Here is a 25,416-nt window from a genome sequence, read left to right on the forward strand (position 1 = left end):
CCATTGATTATCTTTTCTAGTGCATTGTGGGATAGAAAAGGGAAAAAATCTATCGCAAATTAGCCCCCTTTTCTATCCCACAATGCACCAGAAAAGGATAATCAATGGATCAGCAATATACCCTATCAAATGACAAGAATCTTTGTATGAGTTATATAATACATTTTGATACCGATTCTACAAATTCCAGTCTGTAATTCCACTGCTACCTCCTAGATGCAATCTTAATATATGTTTTCATGAATATAAATACATTACTAGCCTGCTTGCTACTTTCAAACATAAGGCCTAAAAAAAATTGTTTCATTGGCGTAACATAAAAAAAAATTAGGGTAGGTTGGTTGGCATTTTTTAAACCACTTTTTAAGCAATAAATTGCGTATGAAAAAGGCCTTAGAACTTTTTTTTTTTTTTTTTTTTTTTTTATTATTTTTAAAAGGCCTTGGAATTTTTTAATTTTGCAAAAAAATTTTGCAAAAAAAAAAAGAAAAAAAGGGTCGGGCCTATTTTTAGGGACGGCTGGGTTACGCCAATCAAACAAAAAAAATTTTAGGCCTAAGCAACATTGCTTCACAATACACCAAATAATTACATGGACAGCTGAAGTTAATAATATTGCTAAACAAAATATACACATTAGCACAGAGGCCTCTATGCATCCCATCTACTTCTACGCTTACTTGACTTAGACTCGTCATAATCCTCACTGTCTCCACGACCATACCCATCTCTATCATCACCATTATTTCTAGGCCGGTCCCTCTCACTACTATCCCTCCTTGAATCACTTCTCCTCCTATCCCGATCTCTGTCACGATCCCTATCATAATCTCTACTCCTGTACCTATCCCTCCCATAATCCCTATCCCTCCCATAATCCCTATCCCTACCATAATCCCTATCCCTACCATAATCCCTATCCCTGTCTCGTCTATCCCGATCCCTTCTATCCCGCTCCCTTTCCCGTGATCTAGATCTAGACCTTTCTCTATACCTATCCCGATACGAGTCCCTATCTCCTGATCGATTTCTGTCTTGTTCACTTTCTCGTGTTCTCTCTTGTTCACTTTCTCGCGGCGGCACCCTACTGCTACCTTTATCTCCCCCGGAACTCTGTGTATCTTCGTCATCATCACTACTATTATAGGCTGTTAAACCTCTGAAAATTTGACTAGTATCAGTTGAGCCGACACCAAATGCAATTGAAGTTAAAGTCCCCATGTGTCCACCATATTCTCCTTCTTCTGCTTTTTCCTCCTCTTCAGCGTTCTCTTCTTTTTCCTTACCATCAGTTGTTGGTTTTTGCTCTACGTCCTTGCGAGTTCCCTCATTAGGACGATTATCATCACGCTTTTTCTCATCACCCTGACTGTCTCTTCGCCTCCGGCTATGATCTTCTTCCGAAAAATGCCCTCTTCTGTGTCTAAAGCTAACAGTCCCGCCGTGTGCATTTTCTGAGTCTTTATGCGAGTCTTGATCTCGAGAACTATCACTTTCTCGCCTGCTAGAACTCGATGACCCGCCACTTGACCTCTCATAAAATTTATCGGCAGAGGGTCTGGGAACATTACGCGGAAGATAATTAGTTGAGGCGTTAAGACTGCCATATAGTCCACCTGAATGAGCATGTGGTCTAGTACTGGCAGTTGGTGGATGCTCTGGTGCTTGTGGTGGAACAAACCCTGCTTGGACTTTCCATTCGTCACCTGTTGCCTCTGCACTTGCTGCACGAAAGTGAGTCTTGTACTGTGACTGTAAAATAAAGTAAGACAACAAATTTTAGACTAGCTTGCAAGACTAGTATTCAATCTTGGCAATCATTGATTTAACTAGCAGGCCTAAACTGACAGCAAATAAGGCCACAATACAGGATACCATTTTATCTTCTGGCAGACATGGAAATCATGCAGTAAGCTCTACTTGGAATTTCCTTCTTGTTTTGTTTGGAAACCTTTCGGAAAATGATCATAACTATTAAATGCCTAAAGCTAAGTTTTTGTTCAGGCCTACCTTTAGTAAGATGTTTCATAAAACAAGTAATTCGTTTGGTTCGGGCAATGGAAAATTTTTTTTCATTCTGTGAAAGATGAACATTCCATCTTTCATCGCATGAAACAACTCTTACTGTTGCACTCATACGTATTCATTTATATCATTTTTATGTCATCAAACCAAATTATTTCACTTCTTGTTTATTGTTACTGACATCTCAACTATTATCGACACCAGCAGCAAGATCTATTTCACTTACCGCAAATGCATTCTTCATGGCAGCTAGTCGACTTTCATAAAGACCAGTGCCTTCGTCATCTTCTTCCTGGTCTCCACTTCCACCTCCACTTCCACCACCACTTCCACCACCGCCTGAATCACCACTGCCTAATCCAGGCCTCTCACGATAACCTAGTCCACGACCTCCTTGATTCAACTTCTTAGCCCGCCCTGCTTTGAACCGACTCTTACGGAACCTTTGATTCTGAAAGAAATCCAAATGTGACAGGATTGTCAACAAATTTACAAATAAACATCTGTTTTATTGAATAAAGGTATAGAAAATCAGGTTATTAGATATTGTGCAAAATATGAGTATTTAATTTAATTTGATTTTTTTTTTGGCACAATAAATTTTCCTTATCTTTCTAAACAGTACGACGGCAACTTCGTGACCTCTTTTGTTCGACAGAAAATTTATACGGGTTGGTGAACACGAGTTACGTAACGCAATGTTGAAATTTTAGCCGGCAAACACGTTTTATCAAAATAGCTCCAGAAATGGAAGACACGGGTCGTATATTGCTCCATTTATGTACCCTAACCACAGATAAGATATCAAACATTGTGTAAAGCAACAAATAACTTGTAAAAGTTGAATTAAATGGACAATAAAGAAGCTTGAACATGTCCAAAGTAGCTCGGAAAATGAGAAAAATTGCATGTCACGAACACAAAATGTTCATATCATCAAGCAAGAAAAAGCTACCGGAATCAAAAATGGGTGTCATGTTATAGAATAACTAAAGTGAGCTTGCCTGAAAATTTCATCAATTTTGGTTGGTGTATATTCTTAGTCGTATATTGAACATGTTGAAATGTTTATCTTTGTGCGTGACTACTGTCACGCGATAAAAGGCCGATGTTTTTCCTGCAAAGAAACTTGCATTGTCAATTGTTCATTGTTGGTTATTTACCTTGAAAATAATACTCCCAACGTTTAAACAATTTTAAAGTCAGCATAAAGGTTTGTGTTACATTATTTAAACGGTGTTAATTCATTCCAGAAATAGAATATACGAGTGAGCCATGAGTGGGAATAACATTGCTATTATTACCGTATCTATCAAATCACTGGTATGGCTTGGTGGTAAATACCGGGGTAAATTAAATATTTGGAAGTTCGATCTTGGTTCGAACCCGCTAGCACCTCTCTTTGATTTTTGATTTTATTTTAACTAATTTTTTTTAATCTCGTGATTTAATATGAATGCATATTAAAGCTCATAAAATATGTTGTCGATAGGGGAGGGGTCTAGTCCAATTAAAAAATCGTGAAAATATGTGTTGATATTCCTTTATTTGATAGGCCTATATATAATCTTGAACTAAAAATTACTTAAGTTTGACATGCTTTATTTGAAATTATTTCATGAAAGCTACTGAACTTAAATGCAATTTAAAAAAAGATCAAATCGAATGTAGGATTAGGCCTAAATATGAAATACTTAGCAACAAGAAATAAATCATGAAAAAGGTGGGCCTTCAAGCTGCATTCATTAGGCCTATATTATTAAAGACAAAAGGAGAGAAAAAAAAAGAAAGAAAAACGAACTGAAAAATTCTAAGAATACCATGATGGGAATCGAACTCTCAACCTTCCGCACTGCAGACCTTCGCTCTGTCCACTAAGCCATCGCATCTTGTTCTTGCAACGGGTATTATTTTGCTATCTTATTTCTCGTTCAACATGTTCAAGTATCTCACTCATCAACAGTCTTTTTAAAACTGCGTGTACTTCAGTTAAATGAGATGATACTACCTTCTTTGACAACTACAATATTTTGTTACACAATAGAGTATTTTGCATTAATAAAATATATAACAATAGACGTTTTTAATTGCTATATTGATCAATATAACATGCATAATAGACAGCCCCGGCTGGGATCCATTTCGTGAAGCATCGTGACACTTGCAACATGCGCTTACGACACGAGAACTCAAAGAACACAACTTTTCAACCTACGACTAGGTTGTTCCACCGCTCATTTTCGCTGAAAATTTAATACAAGCTCTGGTTAATTAATGTTTATCATAACAGAAAAGCATTAGACCGGCGTTTCTTCCAAGCTGTAGATATAACCATTTTAGTGATCGTGACATGCATTTTCTCTCATTTTTTAGGCTACTTCGCGCACCAAAAGCATTCATTTTTTCCAAAATAATTCAACTTTTACACGTTATTCTTTGCCTTATACTCATGTTTCATATCTTATCTATGGGCTCAATATGGAAAGGAAGGAGGAACGACTCGTGTATTCCATTTTTTGATGTTTTCTGAAAACCCGATTTGCCACCTGATTTTCAACATTGCGTTACGTAACAGCAGAGGTCACGCCGGTAAAAATTACCGGAAGTGAGCTAAGTTGCTGTCGTACTGTAAACACCACATAAAAATGCTAAATGCTATGTTGTTTCTAAGATATGTACAATCAATATATGACTGTAAATTAAAGTGCAAAATTCCAGTTCAAACATAAACTGGAATCTTGCTTTTGAGTTTAGTATCCTTTTAACAAAAGGAAACAGAAAGAATTTTTGGCCTCATTTCAAAATCACCATCACATATGACTCAGTAATATCCATAAAAGAGATAGTACACTATAAACACACAATAAGGAAGTCTTAAAGCTTATAGATTACCTGATTGGCTAAGTCAAGCAAACTCTGTGGAACTCTCTGATTAGCGCCCTCTAAGTTGCGCACCAGGTCTCCAGCAAAGTATACATCCTTATTGGTAATCAATGTGTATGCAGTACCCTTCTCACCTGTTGAGAAATAGAAATTATTATCAGACTTCAAATCTACACCATACAATGGATCAGCTCAAGATTATACATTTGGCTATAGACGAATCCAACGAGCCAAGTCATGGTCAGGATTTGGTCGGCCATTTACTGGGTCCCCGCAGCACCAAACTAGTGTTGTGACTGCCCAATTGGGTGGATTAAAGCCGCTTAAAATTCGAAGTTTGTGTTGTAAACTGTCATCATTCTTTTGTCTATGTGTAACACAGGTGATAGAATGCAGTTTAAAATACCCTCCAAGGCCGCATCATTTCACATTTTAGGTGAGATGGAGCCGACGGGGACCCAAATATGAATGCCATTGGGGTGTAGGAATGTGTGAAATTGGATTCGTCTATAGATCTATTTAGAAGCAAACCAACCAATTTTGGCTGATTCAATGCATTTAGAGTCCCCAATTTATTTAAGAAGTGTTATGGGGTATAATGTCAATAAGTTTTACACTATCACCGTTTCAAAATTTTATGTCAGGTTAAAGCCCTTCACACAGCTGCTGTCTTATGTTTCCAGTGTATTCAATTTTAGCAGCATGGGCTTAGTACATCTAAACTAAGTCATCCAAGTCTAATAAATTACACCGCTTAAAGTTGTGTAACCCCGATCAATATTTCATACCCCCAAATCATCACTAACTTGCTTGTTACAAGCTTACCACGGTCCAAACACGATCGGTAACGGTCGAAAATGACATCGCTAGACCTGGAAGTGAACCATGCAGTTCAACCGGAAGTCACTGATCCTAAGTTCATAGTTTGTCATTTCGCTGTGATATTTAAGCCTACTTCACATTTTTTTTTTTATCGTTGTAAAAATGATCTCTAATAAATGCCCCTTTTTGAAAAATGCAATTTAATAGAGTAAATACGGTAGGTTACAGTTTTAAAGATTTCAGCAATAGCACACTTAGTTACTTTTCAAGTTGGTAATAATAATTTCCAATTTCAAAATGGCCTCCTTTGGCATGGATAGATTACATTCTGACACATGCAGATAATCTTACCAGCTCTTCCTGTTCTACCAATTCTGTGTGTGTGAGTATCAATGTCTCTTGCCACATCATAGTTGACCACAGTCTTAATGGAGGGAATATCCAAACCACGAGCTGTACAAACAGAAATAAGTCTCATTATATATAAGGCAAAAAAAAAGGTTTGTCTCAAAGCTCACACAAGATTTGTAAAATCGTGAGATTTGGAAAAAAACAAATGCAGAAATTTTTTTATTTCAAATTTTTTTTTTTTTTTTAGTTTTTCCAGAAAAATTAGCGAAAATCAGATTTTTTTTCTCCAAATACCATGAAAAAAGTCGGGAATAAAAAATATAAAAAATCGCATTTCGCATTTGTTTTCAAATCACTCGTGAGCTTTGAGACAAACCATTTTTTTTTTTGCCTAATCAAAGTTAGCTTATTAGGAAAATACGGACAACATGTACATGTAGCGCCACACTTTTGAAAGATGCCATTTTGACTGTCATGCATACGGCCCAAAACAATGTCCCTCCTGCATTTTGGACAATATACGCTATAATAGTCCATCTCGTCTGAAGTTGAAGGTAATGCCATGCTGGATTTTGCAGTGGCAGATTTAAATCAGTGCCTTTATGTGGTTGTGTTGCCAGCATACAGACAAATCGGCCTTCTATGCATGCATTTACGCTCACATGGGATTAGGTTAGCACACCCAATTCGAATATACCACTGTGAAATCCAACATGGCACTACCCTCAACTTGAGATGAGACACTATATTTGGCCCGAGACAAATATAAATAAAGAGATACAAAGCAATGCCAAGTCCTATTGTTATCACGTATCAATTGTATTTCAACGTCTTCCACGGTAACTTTAACACAGAACTAAATGTGAGTCAATTTGTACATCAATATTTATGGATAAATGTAAAAATATCTAGTCTTCTGATAGTTAGTATTTGTAATTTGGTTTGTGCATTCAGTTAGTTCATTTTACATGGCCGGTGAATACTGTAAACAACTTTCTGACCCCAGTGTATTGAACTCGGAAGTGAAGCCGTGAAATTGATTTGAGCGTGCGTAGTAAGCAGGCAAGGGTAGAGCTATCGCTATTTCCATGCCAATATCTGTGGGAGACCTGGATCGCTGCACAAGGTATGAATGAATGGGGCTTAGTATCTCTTCAGTTATAATCGTCTCAGTTAGATACCACATGCTTAACTCATGCTGCAGCTATTAATCTAAAAAATTAGAAGTAGGTGGCCTGATTTTAAACAGAAAACATATGATTATCTTTGTTCCACACTTGGCATTGAGCAAAAAAAAAAAAAAAAAAAAAGTTTGTTTTAGGAGGACAACACATTAAGGGTTTATTCCCCATGTTCCAGAAACTTTTTTTAGTTGTCAAAGACAAAGAGGTGTGCTTTTTGTATTTATAATGACTTACCTGCAACATCTGTAGCCACCATAACAGGTACAGCTCTGCGTTTGAATTCAGTGATTACTTTGTTCCTCTCACTCTGATCCATGTCACCATGCAATAACCCAACTATGCACACAAAGACAAAATAGATTTTATCTTAAATTCTTTGGAAAATGAAGCACACTAGTTTGTTTCAGTTATTTGTCATAAAGCTCTTCTCAAGATATGTTGTGCAATTAATGATTAATCCATGACTGAGTGTTTTTATCGGTACTGGCATTATTGAGCAAAACTTGCCATTTCTATCCAATAAAAAGTTACAGGTCGATAGTCCAAAGGGTCATTTGACAAGAAAACCCAATACTCAAGTAAACCCTAACCCTAAACTTCACCCTAACCTACCGTATTTCATCAAAATAAACGCCCCCGGGGGTGTTACATTTTCCCAAAGGGGGGCGTTTATTCAAGGTCAATTTTAGAACGATAATTCACATTAAAATCATTAGGTAAACTTAAAACTCATGCTAAAATGACGAACTATGAACTAGAAACACTGACTACTGGTTCACTTCCGGGTTTCCAATCCAGATTTTCGCCAAAAAGTGACGCTATTATCGACCATGTGGGCAACTTGGTAAGCTTACTACACAAGATAGCATGAAAATATCGGCATTTTTGAAACATCTTGGTTGAAAAAAGTGGTGGGGCGTTTATTTGAGGGGTGGGGGGCGACTATTTGACGAAATACGGTATGTCCCTATAACCCAAGCCCTAATCCTAAACATAACATCAGCTCTAATCCTAACTCTGATTAGAGTATGGTATGTCCCTATAACCCTACCCCTAATGCTAACCTTAACCTTATCCCTAACCTTTATCCTAACCTAAAATTCCTTAAACAAAAGCTTAAACCCTGTTGGGACTAATGCCCCTTTCAGACTAATGGACTGTTCCCCAATAAAACCATACTCTCAATGCTTCTTGTAATACACCAGTTCCTGCTTCTGGGTGCCAAGATCAGTCTTGGGATCTCTTAAATAGAACATGATATTTAGTAAATCTTGCCTACTGTTACACTAATGTCTTATTACTCTTCCCAAGCACTTACTTTTAACCTTGTACAACTAAACATCCTAATATTTTTTCACATAATTTGTACAAGCTATGCAAATAGTGTGGCAATATAATTATGTCAAAGTACTTACAAAATTACAAATTGATACAAAGTTGTCAATAACTAAAGAGGAAAATAAACTATACTGACCAGGTTGTTGATTTTTTTTTTTTTTTAAATAAACGAAATCAGATTAAATCATATTTTTTTTATTTAAATCGATTTTTTTTGATTTTTTGATTCCAAGAACTGCTATAACCCATGATAAAGTCAAAAGAGTAACAGTGGAACGCTAGTCATATGCCCAATCCTACCAAGTATTTACAAAAAAATCAAAACGTGTTTTTACATGTGAAAATTGCAAAGAGAAAATTTGGTAAAATCGTGGGAAAAAACCTTAAAAATGAATTTTTAGCAATAGATAAAGTGACATCATAGAAGTATTTTAATTGTATCCAAAAGGTGTAGAAACATTACGAATGAAGTAAAACAGTCAATTTAAGAAAGAAATTAACTTATCTTTATAAAAAAAATGGTAAAAAATTATTTAAGTTGATTTAAATCAATGATTTTTTAAAAAATCAAGTGATTTAAATCAAACAACCCTGATACTGACCATCAAAGTCATGTTTCTTCAGATTAGATGATAATTCTTCACTGTTGACTTTCTTGGTAACAAAGATGAGCACACTTCCCACAGATGTGAATCCAACTAGTCTGGCTGTTAACCACTTCCATTTGTCTGGACCGGTAGGAAGAACTTCAACTATTTGGGTTACATCCTCATTAGCCTATGAAATAAGAAAACAGTTACGCAATTATTATTAGATAAAGGATGTTACTGGTCTGGTGTATATGATTCCATGTCAGGGGCAAACCACATTAGAAATCTGTCAAGATTCGTACAACATAAAGACTGAACATTCTTGCTAGACCAGATTTCATAAACACAGACATAGCCAGCACCACTTGATCCAAAGTCTCCCAACATATCATACAGTCACAAGGCCATACGTAGACTTGGAAAATGTCCAAATCTGGGATAGGGAAGGAGCTCTGATGGTTTGAGAGAGGAGTTAAGGAGGCTATCCACATCAGGGCCAACCAACCATCTCTGAACAAAGACGGAGGGCGCTACAAGTTACCACGGGTCTATGACCCAATCATTACGTCACACTTTAAGAAAGCAAGATTATGTCATTCCGCTGATGAAGGTTGTACTATGTAGAAACAACAGCAGAAAATTATGATGGTAAATATTTTTGTATTGAGATCATTTAATTTCTCAATTTGGATTATCAATACAGATACTCTTCCAATCCATCCGTCATTATGGCAGCACTAAATTGAATTAAATACATCCCCTGGTAAGTTAAAAGCAGACCACAGGCTCTTGAATTTCTTTTGCAGAACAACATTGAACAAAATCAAGTTATTTCAGTCTGAAGGCAAAATGAACAACTCCCAATTCCAAAAATGTACAGCACTTTTTTTGTTGACTTTTATATTGATAATCACAAATTGGTTTGCCTTGCTTACCTCACCAATATCACCTTGCACAATTCTGACAGGATCCGTTAAGATATCTCGAGCAAGTCTCTCCACTTTCTTACGAAATGTAGCACTGAACAATTGAGCTGTAGAGGAAAAAATTAGGGGAAATGTTATGAAATATTCTACTTGTAAGCCTGTACTTCTTATCAACCCACATTAATTTAGTTAAAGGTTTCTCAAAGCTCCTCTAATTTTTTAATAAATCAAATGCGAGATGTAGGTTTTTTTAAAATTATTTATGTTCATTTTCATATTAACTAATATTTGATAGGAACCCAGTTGGCTGCACAAAACAATCACACATACACAATGTACAATTTGAGTCACGTCTTATGTCTGGGTGTACTAACCCTAACTCTATAAATCACACAAAGCAAAACCACTGCGCATGCATGCATCCCATGTGATGCCATGACGCAATCACCCTAAGTAGTAAATATGCACGATTTAGTTGGCCGGGTCAGCGAAAGACCTGTGGCTAAAGGTCGGTGATCTCGTGCTTGGCACTTGAGGGGTCTAAGGTATGAATCCCAGGGGTGCCAAGTAACTTGGTTCATTTACTCTCTTTTTTGTTCCATTTTTCCTTTCTGATAACCCAAAAGCACTTTTAGAGTAAGGGTTAATAACATCCCAACTTACGCTCGCGTAAATTCAATAAGCGTGCACCTGTCAGGCATTGCGCAGCGCACAACTTGTGTAGGTGGTGCGCCCAAATGGCTGCTCACCATTCTATTTCAATACACAATGTTATGTGTCTTTTTCTTTTTTGCCAATTATAAACCAAACAAACTATACCTATGTCCCAATACCATGAAAGGCCTATGAGAAGATTTAGCTGTAGTGGAAATTTCAATTGAATGAACGCAGCCTGACATGGCATGACATCATACTTTGTACTTACTTTGTCTGTCTGGTCTGACGTGATTGGCAATGGACCGCACCTGAGGTTCTGAAATATAGAAGCAACACAGGTTCAAAGGTCGTGATTATTTCATAATCATGTACTTTTTTCCTTTTTTTGGTTCAATTCTGAAGCCAGCAGGCCATAGAAAATGTGTTTCCATTCTAGAAATATGAATAAGTGAGCTGAAATTGTTACAAAAATGCAAATAAGCCTTACAAAACACTGGCTGGTTCAGACTACCAACCCTATCTAACCCCAGAAATCTTTATTTTTGAGGTGGATTTTTAGCACAAATAATATATTGGATTTCTTCTCAGTTTTCCATTTATCCCAAATTCTTTCTTTTCATTTTCACATTTAGATTTCTTTTTACTCCTGGAAGCAAAAGTAACAATTAATCGATGTTGTATTTTTGTAGTTGATTTATTCAAATGAGATATTGGGCTATTCCATTTGAAAGTCATACACCCCTACTGAAGACATGACCTTAATCTCCTACACAAGTAGTGTGTATTTCAAATGGGGTTACATGAATGGGCGACTCCATTTTACAACTACACCCTCTGTGTGGGAGATTGAGGTCATGACTTCCATAGGGGGTGTATGGATTTCAACTGGAATAGCCCATTGTTTGACTTACCAAATCCCATGTCAAACATCCTATCAGCTTCATCCAACACAAGATACGTCACCCGACGTAGATTGGTAGCCTTCTTCTTCACTAAGTCTATCAACCGACCCTGATAAGGAGAGAGAGAGAGAGAAAATATTTACCCAAAGTTGGTGAGCATATGTGAACTGGCTGTGCATCTGTAAGTTATGCAAGATACTCAATAACTGCAAATATTCACTGTTAGAATGATATTAGTAAGACTTGCAGGAAATCTATCAAATTTGATAGGAATAACTAGAATACCCTGCACACCACACCCAAATGCTTAGCCTAACCCTAATACTAATACTAATACTAATACCTACTCCCTATTCCAGAAAAAAATAATTTTCTTTGGATTAAAAAAACATTATCATGTTTTGCCAAATGAAACATAACTCTTAATCCATTAGTTAGTTCTAACAGGTAATAAAAGTCAAATTTTAATAGGTTTGCAATTTGAGGGAAATGGGCAAAAAACATGCAATTTTGCATGATTTCTTGCAATTCCAGTCACAAAATTCAGAGACTTGGCACAAGTCTAGGCATTCAAATTTGGAGGCCCATAAATTTGATATTATGTTAATTTTGATAATTGTTTTGGAAAATATTCGAAAATGCCGAATATTAGTATGACAGTGTCAAATGAGAATGAATGAATGCAACCATGCCCAGCCCCACATAGACACTGACAAGAATGAATAACAGCAAATGGGCTCATCCATTTCAAAGTTCACATTCTCCTTGGAGAAGATTTTGGGAATTATTTTCCACAGGGTAGTTTGAATTTCAAATGAAATCAACACATTCATCAAATCTATTTGAAACTCACCCTCTCTTTGTGAGATTCAGGTTGAATCTTTCTCAGAGGGTAGAGCTGCTTAATGTGTTCATTACATTTCACAATCATACTCCCTCTGTAGAAGATATTTCCAAAATCTTCCACTGGGGTAGTGTGGATTTTAAATGGAAGAGCGTAATACCATGAGTATACACCAATACTTACAGGAGTTGCAACGATAACCTCTGGTCCTTGTTCACACGATTTCTGCTGTTCATACATATTGCCACCTCCATAGGCACAAACAACATGGATGTTATAGGCCTTGCCAAATTTCTTCACTTCTGTATAAATCTATCACAAAATTATCAGAAAAATTTGTTTTGTTATAAATATGTAAATCTCTGTGTTTGACACAACGAATTGTGTTGACTCAACAATTCATTTATAATAAACAATGCTGGGTTTATTCAAACCTTTTTTCTCTATCCTTAAGGCGACAATAAATAAAAAACATTGTTCTACACCCGGACGGACCCATCAAGTAGGGTTGGTCGCGACGGTCGGTCAGTTCTTTTTTCTTTCTTTTTTCAAATGACTTAAAAATCACCAAAATCTGTAAATACTTGGCAATATTTTGAAATACAAAAAAAAATAATAGAGTTCTGAAATTTGCATTATTTGGGTCGGTATTCATTTGAACAGGAATATTTTTCCCCAATTTTTCAAAATCGGGGTCGGTCGGGTCCATAGATATCTATACTAAGAATGATAAGATATCTGACTAGTATATAAGACTTGCTTTTTCAATTTTGTCTTTAGTGCTGATGAAGTCAGAGCCATGTCTGACAAAAGCTTGACCACTCAAATAGTGACCAGCTGCACCAGTACTGTGATATACAACAGCGTACATGTTAAAACACTTATTATAATAACTGTCTGACACATATGTGCAAAGAACTGAGACACAGTTTCTGAAAGAAGTCCATTTGCCGACAGAATACAAACTTGCCCGCCAATATTACCTGCTGTGCCAATTCTCTTGTTGGTGCACAAATCAACCCTATGGGACCATCTCCTTTAGAAATCTCTTTCTGCAATCAAAACAAAGGAAATACATTGTGAGCATCCCTTCAAAATATGGTATTATCAAAGGAAACATATTTTAATGTGAGCATCGCTTTAATATATGATATCCCATTGTAAATCTAGAGTATCAAACAATTTTGTTAAAATAAGGCATATAACCCCCTGTACATGCCCTTTGAAAAATTTGAAATAAGGTTTCCGAATTTGGCAGGTTTGTATGTGTATTACTTGATCCTTGTAGCAGACAACATCAAACTTACTTGAGTGTGAATTTGTATTTCAAGTGTTTTTAATTACAATTTGTTAGAAATCTGTCACTTATTTGGTTTGACAATACCTCAACACCATCGTGACCACCTTCTACATAAAAACCATCACCCTCCTGCCCTAACCAGAGTGCCCTAATTTCCGTTTAACACACACATTAACCCTATTCTATTACCCCCCCCCACCAATTTCGTGCCATATGGCACGAAATGGCTATGCATTGTAAAAAAATATTTACACAAAAATGTCCTTAAACTTTTAAAATATAGTCCAAAGTAACTCAGATTTCTTTTTATTATATGTAGAAACACGGCAGAGTATCTAAAACTACACTTCAAAAATGTAGATCAAAATATTTTTTTCATCATATTTGACTACGAGCTCATTAATTATTCATGAGCTAATTTGCATAACATTTACATAATTCATTATTAAACTTGTTTTTCTAAAAGCTTAAAGTCCAAGCTTGCCAATGGTATGACACTTATTGGTTTCTACCCAACCGATAACACTGCAACGCAGTAGTTAATGTGATACCTCCACACCACTCAAATAGACCACTTTTGTGGGGGTAATAGAATAGGGTTAATAGTAGACTACTCCGTAGTCCACTTGCCCATTGTCATGATTGTGCATACTCTGGATATTGCATTTAAGCTTAAAACTCCGATTTAATTAATTTGTGCACAATTGATAGATTTTCACAACTGATCATCTTTTCAGTCGCCGTACTCCCTCTGTATGTTAACTTCCCAAGTGGACTACTGACTTTGGATTGCCGTTGATTTTTAACATGGGACTCTATGGAGAGTTAGGCCAATTTCTGGCCTAACTAAAATTGGTCATGATGTAATGCATCTTTAAATGAATCTGGCTTTTGATTGGTCGCCCAGATCTCGTTATTGTTTAAATCCTCCCGACACGTACCATTACCATTAACTATACATGGTACACGTCGATCTTTGGAATGCGTCGCTTTTGTGCTGGCACGAAAGTTGGTGGATGAACATACGCATCTAGCGCGTATTGTACCACCATGCTTAGTCTTGTGGTTAGATTTGATTGATAAACAAGTATGATTGATAGTGTGTTTTAGAGAATGAAGTCCCTGGGTAAAGTTCTGCTTAAAAGTGAAAGTCCATAGTCGATTTTTAACTCGTAATAAACTGGCAGATTCTAAAATTAGAATTGTTCAGTATTGAAATGCCATTATAGTTATGCCATTATGATATGTTGCATTCAATAATATAAGCCTCACGTATACTTTACTTTTACTGTCACATAATATAATTATATAAACTTTTTCATAACCATTTTATACCAGTATTTTGATGTAATAAATATCAGTATAATTTCTAGTTCAACTGAATGCGTTCATCATGATTAATAACATATTTTTATTTATCAAAAATCGACTATGGCATAGTCTAGGTTAATAGCTGATTAGTTAAATATCTAGATATTGCAATGTGCAGACAGTTTTAGCAAACCAAGTTCATAAAGAGTTTTCCCATCTTAGTTTTGCAGCATTTCGCACTTTAGCCCAAAATTGATAGTATAGTATAGTTCCTAAATGCCAGTATTTTCCTCCTCTGGAATTTATCAGCCAACCTTGCTTCAATGCTTGGATATTTGTACATATCAAAACTTCATGAAGATTTATGACTCTGTTTTTTTGGCATCACTTATGAAGAATATACAACTCAAGACAGTGAATATTACATTGAAAAGTTTCTCATAACATACCTGATCCATTATGTGTACCAGCATAGGCCACACAAATGCAGCTGTTTTACCACTACCTGTCTTTGCGATACCAATCACATCTCTACCAGCTAGACCAGTAGGAACACCCTGAAATTGTCAACAACAAAAACACATTTGAAATATCAAATTCATACACTTATCATAACATAAGCTCACAATTGGCTACAATCAAAAATAATCATTATGCATCATATTTGGAAAAGCACTGTGATGCATCATTCCAAAATAATATCTAAAATTTGTAACCCTAAATAAAATGTTAACATTTGTAGATGGATACATATTTAATTTTGGTATGAGAATCACTCACCTGTGCCTGTATAGGAGTCGGAGTTGAGTATTCTGATTTACGGATGTAGTGCATGAGTTGATCATCAAAACCAAAATGAGCAAAGCTTGTGACAGGCTTGGGCGGCAAAGGTCCTGATACCTGCAAAATAAAGGCAACAACATATACTAACCAAACTTTGATACTTGTAGAGAACATCATATATGTGATGCGATCAAGCAAAATCAGTCGGAACTCGGAAATATTAAATTTTCAGTTTCTTATAGGATAGTAAAAAGCATTTACACATCTGGATTTTGCAGAAAACACCATTGAAATTGAACAACCAGTTCCAAATATATGAGCAATTAAAGAGTTTCCAAAACAACAGGAAACAAAAGGAAATATTTCCTTTGTATAGCTCAAGGCCCTGCATTTCTTATATCGTCTTGATAAGAGTTCGAAGCCCTGTCATCAACAGAGGGCGGTAATCCCACGGTAAAGAATGTCTAATGAACCGCACTAATGAGCTGGTCAGTAACCATAGAAAAAGCTTGTTTCCGGCAAAAATTGACAAGTAACTAACATACATTTCTAGATACAGTTACTAGAAGGTCGTGCGATGAAATCCAACTATTTGTTAATCATTTCTTAATTGAGGGAGCAATAATTATTCCTCATGAATATTAATGTCATGTTGATGACATCATAATTACTCGAATTGTGTCGTTTTTGGCATTTTGAAACATTTAAAGCTCAAAAGACACATAAAATCAATCACAAATATTTTCTTCACTTCACATGAGTTTCCATGCGAAATTCTAGCATCAGAGTAATCTCCTTTTCAAGATACAGCTTTTATAAGTGTCATATGTCACTTCTATCTAATTAAATAAATTTGTATTATGCACACAAATAGTGATGCCCGTTTGTGCTATATTTATGATAGTTTTTCACATCCGATTTTTACGATTAAACACATTCCCTACAGAGAAAACAAAATAGCAAAACATACAACAGTTTGTAACGTTCTCTATGAACTTGATCATCTATGTTTGGATTGTGATGTAATTAACGAGTGTAATGAGATTTTCTCTTTCTGAATCTGACTGGTAAAATATTATTTTTCATCACGATTTCACATCAAATTCATACATTTCTGGGTCAAAAGACATATAAAACATTTAAAAATATTAAAATATGGTTTATAAATAACGATAATAAAATCATTTGAGTTGATCAAGTAAACTCTTTTTATGATTTTCAAGGCAATATGCATAAATGATGATTCTGCATGTACATAATTTTTCACTTCAGTAAGCTCGTCTTTTGACCGGCGTTCATTATTGATCAATGTTTCTATTGTAAGCAGTAACATCAAAGAACCACAGGTGTATGAGCTTGTGCAATGAATTGGATTACATATGGGTTTTTCGGGTTATTGATCGCTAGATGGAAGCGAACATGATACATATTACGTGGTATTCCATGCCTGTGCGGGGAGTTGAACCCTAGCGACCAGAACTATGAACACTTTGACGTGTTAGCACTTTGCAGGGCCGTGAGCTATATCTAAAGCCATGACTTCTCTGTGTTACAAAATTTAAAATCTGTGTTACAAATTGGACGATTTCGGTGATTTTCCATTTTCCACTATTAAGCACTGAAAAGCTCAAACAACATGTTTTAAAAGTGTATTTTGTCTTACCTTTTACTGTAGTATGGCCAGACTCTTGCATAGTAGGCCTAGAAGTAATACTATAATGGATTGTTTAATGGTTGATTACTGCATGCTAAAAATCACTTTTCTTTATTATTTTGCAAATCAACACAAAAGTTAGACATTTTACACAGTTTTTCACTATTTTTTGGCATTTTCAAATTTCTGTGAGCAAACCCCGAATTCCGTGAATTTTTCCGTTTTTCTGTATCACGGAGAAATCATGGCTTTAGCTATATCTCAAAATCAATATTTCCGAGTTCCGACTGATTTTGCTTGATCGCATCACATAATCACATATAAGGTTATAAATGGAAAATAAATGTCAGCATTTATATAGTTGTTCAAAACACTTTTCAGTTATTCTGCTACCACCTGGATATATCCAACCATGTGGCTGCCAACAACAATGGTGCTGGTTTGACCATTTTACAAAGAAATATATTGACTTACCCGAATTCCCAACTTTCTACGTAGTTCTATCACTGCTCCATAATCTAGCCTTGCTATGTCCTGATGCTCCTCATAAAAATTCTTATTGAAATCCATGTATTCAATCTGGCAAAATAGGATTAAAAGACACACAACTTACTTATGACCTAATTGGACCGAAGGTTACATGTCATATAACCCAATAAAACAGAATCCTCATTGTGCCCTCTTTTCCTCCTATTTTTGATCAATTGTATTTTGGTATGTAAAGAAACCTTAAATTGTTAGCTTTAATAAACCAAAACAATTATTTCAATCGGCTCACAATTTTTTAAGATATGCCCTCTTTAAGAAATGTACCCATTTTTCACTCTGTCACGGATGAGGTTTGGCAACATCAAAGATTAAAACGAAACATACGGTTAATGACATGGAAAGATAATAGCATTAGGCTTTGGAACGCATTCACTATGAGCAAGGATCACCAGTAGCCTCCAACATCTTCGCATCTGTATTACTGCTGCATTCGCAAGTATATGGCTCACAAGGAGGGTACGCAATGCAATATTGATGCAATGAGTACTAGGACTGAAACCTGTATTCATCAAGTAGGCAACCAGGTAGAGGGCAACGCAGGTACAGTCAACTCACTTCAGAAGAATGTCGGACATACCAAACAGCCCTTTCAGGCTATACATTTTATAAGAAGAGAAAATAACATGTTGTAAATAAAAATAAAGTAAGAAACAACAAAGAAAGAAAGTAAGAAACATAATAAAACAAAAAGGCATAAATTACCAAGAAAAAAAAAAGTTTTACTGCAAGTATAGCAAGAGAAGTCCCATCCCACATCCATTTTGCAGGCAAGTTAATGACACTTAACACAATCCATAGCCCATAGGCCTATTCCCTAAAGCCTATTCCCTAAATAAAATGTGTTATTTTATAAAGTTATCATTGAGGAATGCTTGATATTCATGCATGGTACGTGTAACTCCTTCCTTTTAAATCTTTGAAGTAGTTTCCAATCACTGTTTTATTTATTATTTAACATAATTTTTTTTACTCAGCATCTCTGGGAGTTGTAATTCCACCATTCTCAATTACTTTTTCAAAGTTCCTCCAAAACAATTTCTACTATAGCAGATTCAACCCATCGTGGGATGTTTTTCCAACAAATCCAGGCTGCTGGTCAATCATTTGTACCGCGTCTTTTGCGTGATATACATGATCGCCAGTACCCTGGATTTGTTTGAAAACGTCCCAAGATGGGTTGAATCTGCTATAAATTGAGATTCATTAAAAAATTAAATTCTTTTTTGAATTTTCTATTGTATCTTAAATGTAATTCAAATTTGTAAATGGCCTGAGCTTTCGATCCTAGCAGGATCTTTATCAAAGGCAGAGTGACAAGACAACACACAAGAACACATTTATATATTAAATATAGACGATAGTTTGAAATGTAATTCAAAAAAAGTATCTTTTTCCACAGAATTTAAACCAATTTTCCATAAAAACTCCAAATATTCGGTTTAATTTTTAATTGGGTGAAGCAAAATGTCCCTCTAATGCTCAAATTTCCCTGCAAAAGAACTTCCTGACTTCCACATTTTCCAGGCCTTATTTCAATTTCAGCAGTTGTGTTCATGTTTGCAATGTAATTCCATGATAACTGATCAAGGTTGACAAAAATTTCCTCTGCCATAATCGCAGGCCAAACAATCGAAGCCCAATTTTTTTCTTAACCATTGGTTTCTATGGGACAGGAAACTATCGAAAGTCACAGAAGCCAATGTTAAAAACTCGCCCAATTTTGTTCTTAACCATTGGTTTATCTGGGGCAGGAAACTGTTAAAAGTCATGGGGAAATCTTCAAACGTCACCTAATTGGGCTACCAAATCGGGGGTTGGCAACCTTGTTACTGATATTCAGGCCACGACAAATTTTATTTTTTAGCTTGCCCGATCGGGCAGGCAATATCCAAAAATTGGTTGCCCGAAATTGCCCGCAATTAACCCATATTCCCGGCAACAATTGTCGACAAAGTCACATACCGTACTCATCATGCAGTGCAGTGCATAGTACCGTAAGTGTGCGAATTTGGCAGTTTCATTCTTACGGAAATCCAATACTTTTCTCAGTTAAGTTGATAAATAAATGAGTATTCATGAAATGCATAAAAAATGAACATTTCATTCAATTATTTCACTGTTTGTTTCTTACATGGGAAAATAATGTGTATTTGATGTGAAATTTTGTCAGTAAAGTCACGGCGATTTACGTATTTCGCCAACCACTAGGACATCTCAATCTCAATCATATGCAAATACATGGCCAGCTGAAGTCATTGACGTCATGATATTTGCACGAAACAGGTTCTATAATTGGCCAAACTTCTAATACGTCACGTAACGGCATGATGTTCATTAGCATATATACATGTATATGTCTGCAAGTCTGGTGTGGGATACGAGTGCCTAGCGAAATTTGAGTTCCATTTCAAGAAGTTTTCTACTTTGCTTTGGCGTTTTTTACTTCTGTGAACACGCCAAGTTGGACAGAAATACTCCATTTTAAATCATCAAGCTTTAATTGGTTTAAATTTAGACTTGCCCGATCGGGCACAGCTCTTCAGAGTTTTAATTGCCCGACAAAAAATGTGATTGCCCCGGGCTATCGGACAGGTGATCTGTAATGATCTGAAACATGAATTGTTACTTACTTCAGAGTGATCCACAGGGGGAAGAGGATCTATGATTCTGTTGCGTTCAGGAACAATGGGATTCCCGTCTTCATCATAGTCAATGATGGCATCATCGTCAACATAGGCCAGGCCTGCTGTGGGGTTCTCTTCCATGTATTTGAAGTAGAGTTCCTAAAATATCATAGATGTATATTACAGTTATTATTCACAGAAACAAGCTAATAAACTAACAGTCTCAAGTTTGTATTACAATATTTTTTACCTTTAATGTTTGTTTACCTACAACGAGTGGGTTGAGATGAAGCATATTCTTTCAGTTTTAAACATTTAAAACCATATTATAACATTTGCTGAGGAGAACGCCCTCAAAAAAATTTAAAATTCTGGTTTTTACACGATTGTAATGTACTTTAATCAATAAAGATACATGTACTCTGCAAAATCAAGACTTTAGGTGCTGTAGTTTTGTCAAAATCCGAGATTTAGAATAAAATGATGATGGAACCAGCGTTTTATTATTACGATGGAAATATTAGTCGAACACGTATGCACAGTACGTACACGGCATGCGGGATACACATACACACACACCCCGAGGATCATACCGTATTACAACCGGGAGTAACATGCATGGGCGCTAGTAGTAAATTCCAATTTTCTATGCTTTACCTCACTTGTTCGGCTCAAAATTAAAAGGGAACATATCTTACAGTAAAAGCTAACATTTTATGGAAAATAAATACTAATCTATTTTTACAGAAATGTTATAATATGGCTTTAACTAAAAAAACTGCAGAGTACCTCTTATTATTATTATTATTAAATGGCTCTTATAGGAAATAAGTAAGGAAAACCAATAATCACATATTATATTTTCAAATGCATTGCAGTTCTTGAGTTAAGGTCAATATTATCAAAAAAAAAGTTGGGGGCATTTCAACCCCCTCCCAAAAAATCATGCACATGGGGGAGAAATGACATCCCTTATAACATAACACACCATACGTTGTAAAGTGAAGTACCGGTACTAGAATAACAATGGGCAGGGGTGTGGCTAGCATTTGTGGCACCCAGGGCAAGAATAGAGAATAGCCCTTCTTGAAGAGGGATACAGCTGATCAGTTACAGATTTTAATAAACATATGAAGATTTCAAATGGGCAAAGTGAGTAGAACTACTCCCTATTCCAGAAAAATACAGAACTAATTTTGGGGATTCAAAAAATATTATCCAGTTTTGCCAAATGAAACATAGCTAAATCCTAATCCTTTAGTTAGTCCTACCCTAACTAGCAATAAAAGTCAAATTTTAATATGAGGCCAATATTTGGAAATAAGGGCCAAAAAAATGCGTTTTTAGGGTGGTTTTCATTATGCTGTGACAATCAAGCCCAAAAACTTGTACTAAGACTAATTTCAGTTTGTGCATTCTTATTTTTGGAAAAGACATGTTTCATTCTTATTACCAACCATTTAATTAAATGAACAAAAAAAAGGGAAAATTAGAGTAAAATTTCGGCATATTCTCAAGATTTTGAATGCTTAGACTTGTTCCAAGTCTGTGATTTTTGTGACTCAATTGTCAGATAACATGCCCAAAATGCATGTTTTTGGCTCTTTTTTCAAGAAATTAGTAAAACAGTGAACTTTTTCTTTTATCTTAAGTTAGGATTAAATCAATGATTAGGATAGAGCTATACGGTTTCATTTGGCAGAACTTGATAATATTTTTTAATCCCAAAAAATTAGTGCTGTATTTTTCTGGAATGGGGAGTAATCACACAAACATGTCCACTTTGACGGTGAAGTTTGATCAGCTCGTAATAGGTGGGAAATGTTAGGCTTACGCAAAAAGTAGACACACATTAAGAGTGCGATAAGTTGACTTGTCTGATCTATATTTGTGTGAAAGTTGACAAAGTATAGAACTTGAAATAATAAATTGTGATGCTTCTGTCGAGCTGTAACAAGACGATTCTGAAAATAAAATATTTTGATATTAATCCCCGATGTTATAAGACTTGCCGATTACGAGCTGATCAAAGTATATGTCAAATCATTTACCTGTTCATCAAGCTCATCAATGTCTTGCCTGGAAGCTTTCTGCTTGCCTTTCTTCTCTTCTTTCTTCCTACTTGTTTCCTCATCTTTAGCAAGATCATCCTGTGGGGAACATACATACATTTAATTAAATAAGATATACTTGAATCTTGGAAGTAATGTAAAAGCTATAGATATGTACAAATCAAATGACCATTTGGACGCACTTGCCTGCACATGCGCAATGCAGAGCGGAGTGCATAAACTATACTATTCAGCATGATCCTTACCATTTGAACTCTTGACGATTTGGCATTGTTTACAGCGAAAACACACTTAGTGGGGTTCTGATTGGCTAATTGAATCACATCATCATCACATCAGCACCTCATTCGCCAAACAAGCTGCAGAGCTGCATCACATGACCAAAGCATTCTTTTTACACAATAATCAGGAAGAGAGCTCAGGCAGTGCGAAAGGATCTTGCTGAATAGAATATAGTCAGCAGGACAAGCTTGTCCTAAATAGTAACATGTCCAGCCAGAAAGTAACCTTTCTCAAATCAGCAATGAAAGAACCAATCAAAGGGCATAAAAAAAATACAAGATCACCGATTAGGCCTCAAAAGAATTGTTTGCTTGGCGTAACATTAAAAAAAATTAGGGTAGGTCGGTCGGCATTTTTTTTAATTTGACACACATTTTAAGCTGTAAATTGTATATGATAAAGGCTTTGGAACTCTTTTTTAATTTTTTTTAAATTTTAATTTTATTAATTTTTTTTCTTTCAAAAAAATAAGAAAAAAGTCTAGGGTCGGGCCTACTTTTAGGGTTGGCCGGGTTACAGTGTATTTTTTTTAGGCCTTAGTTGCTTGTACCCAGGGAAATAACCCTTCATGTGTGCTGTCAGAGGCAAACTTATAACTTGAGAAAGTAGGACGATTTTAAGCTTTAGAATCTATGATAATTATAATAATATAATGCGGCAATGTGCAACATGTGAAAAAAATGCCAACTTCGATTTTGTCTCTATCAGTATTTTCATGCCTCATGAGGTTCACACTCTAAGCTATAATATGCATACCTGCAAACCCGCCATGAAAGCATCTAAGGGATCATTGTCACTGTCGCTACTTTCTTGCTTACGCCTAGAAGCAGAGGTGGTCTCTTCATCACTGTCAGCTTCAAAATATCTAGCAATAAATAAAAAGTAGATCAATAAATAATATGCAAACAACTGAAAAGTAAGGTAACACTAATATTTGATGTGGGAAAACAAGTAAAACACAGACAAAATGTATGGGAAGAACAAACAACAAATGTACGCACAGAAGTAGGCAAAGTTCAATAGCCAAAAATGACCAATTTCAAAGCCAAAAGAAACAAACATGTAGCACTTACTCTTGCTCTGTCCTGTGTTTTTTGACCACTTTAGTCATCGGTTCATCAAATCCCATGGCAGCGTAAGGAAGTCCTGCTGCAGCTGCCTTAGTCCGGCCACTAGACTGACTAGACATGCTGAAGCCTGCATAATTAAACCCTCCTCTTGAATACATGATGAACAGTTACCGGGTACTGGAATCTGTCAAAGAATTTAAGAAACAATATCATAGAGGACATACAAAAAATGTACAATGTACATGTAGAGCTGCCACATCTCAAATAATGTCAGAATCAGTGAGGCGTGACGCCATGTAAAGCAATGGTAATTTGGAAGTAAACAAAGCCAATCATGGACGGGTTCAAATGACATGTCGGCGAAGTGCTAGCATCCATGGTTTTAATTAGCAAACTTTGGTTTTGGAAGACACAGAAAAATTATTTGAGAACTTCAATTTCCACACAATAGTTTATGTATTCGAGGTTCGAATCCATTGCTAGATCGTTTTTCAGTAGATCAGCATTAACATTTTTTGCAATGCATGTTAAATATCTGCAATGCAGATATTTAAATCTGGATGATAGTTATTTTAATGAGTCAAAGTATAGACGAATCCAAATCCATGCATTCCTACACCTGACTAGCAGCCTTTAGTTGGGTAGCCGTCGGCTACAATGCACCCAAAATGTGAAATGATTCGGCCTTGGCAGAAATTTTAAACTGCATTCCATCACCCGTTTTACATCTTCCGCAAAAACACAGGTAGACAAAAGAATGATTAAAGTTTACAACACAATAGGCCCTACAGTTCCCTTCGGCAAAACACACAGCTTCTACATGGTCTATTCGCTGTTGATGTGACATAATAATCGGATTAACTACACCATATCAAACGCTACAAATAGATGTACTTGCAAATAAAAGGACTAAGTATATAAATAGATGCGACGGGATTACCTGCGGAATTATCTCTATTGTATTATTCTATTAACCCTCCTCGTCCTTGCATCTTCTCTAGGTGCATGGAAATAGTAGATGAGAAGGAATCACAACGAAATCGATCGCCTGTGACTAATCCCGCTTATCTATTCTTCGTTACAAAGGAAGAGGACTCGACAAATTCCCTTTTGAGGACACTCATATTGCCGCCATCAGCGTGATTTGGTAGCATAACTGGAAATTCATAGCGATAAATCTTTGCGCACAAACAAATTTTGAACCGGTTGTTGTGACCTTAGTTGATGAAGCGCACTTTTAACGTTCATT

At 35.9% G+C, this 25,416-nt stretch overlaps 1 protein-coding gene across 1 annotated transcript in view; it reads right to left on the bottom strand.

The window, feature by feature from the left end:
* Window positions 1-547: 547 nt before the first annotated feature.
* The window catches only part of LOC140150931 (ATP-dependent RNA helicase DDX42-like), a 34,381-nt gene continuing 9,512 nt past the window's right edge, over window positions 548-25,416 (bottom strand). Inside the window, exons 2-19 of the mRNA XM_072173085.1 lie at window positions 24,171-24,351; window positions 23,854-23,962; window positions 22,795-22,893; window positions 20,750-20,902; window positions 18,045-18,149; window positions 15,914-16,033; window positions 15,583-15,690; window positions 13,506-13,574; window positions 12,706-12,834; window positions 11,688-11,787; window positions 11,045-11,092; window positions 10,129-10,226; window positions 9,206-9,380; window positions 7,500-7,601; window positions 6,082-6,183; window positions 4,918-5,042; window positions 2,252-2,476; window positions 548-1,752 (exon numbers count right to left, since the gene is read on the bottom strand). Coding sequence (XP_072029186.1) covers window positions 652-1,752; window positions 2,252-2,476; window positions 4,918-5,042; window positions 6,082-6,183; window positions 7,500-7,601; window positions 9,206-9,380; window positions 10,129-10,226; window positions 11,045-11,092; window positions 11,688-11,787; window positions 12,706-12,834; window positions 13,506-13,574; window positions 15,583-15,690; window positions 15,914-16,033; window positions 18,045-18,149; window positions 20,750-20,902; window positions 22,795-22,893; window positions 23,854-23,962; window positions 24,171-24,325 — 3,123 coding nt within the window. The 5' untranslated portion in view covers window positions 24,326-24,351 and the 3' untranslated portion in view covers window positions 548-651. The remainder of the gene's footprint in view (window positions 1,753-2,251; window positions 2,477-4,917; window positions 5,043-6,081; window positions 6,184-7,499; window positions 7,602-9,205; window positions 9,381-10,128; window positions 10,227-11,044; window positions 11,093-11,687; window positions 11,788-12,705; window positions 12,835-13,505; window positions 13,575-15,582; window positions 15,691-15,913; window positions 16,034-18,044; window positions 18,150-20,749; window positions 20,903-22,794; window positions 22,894-23,853; window positions 23,963-24,170; window positions 24,352-25,416) is intronic.

The sequence above is a fragment of the Amphiura filiformis genome, chromosome 4, assembly GCF_039555335.1.
Source record: "Amphiura filiformis chromosome 4, Afil_fr2py, whole genome shotgun sequence".
Classification (NCBI taxonomy): domain Eukaryota; kingdom Metazoa; phylum Echinodermata; class Ophiuroidea; order Amphilepidida; family Amphiuridae; genus Amphiura; species Amphiura filiformis.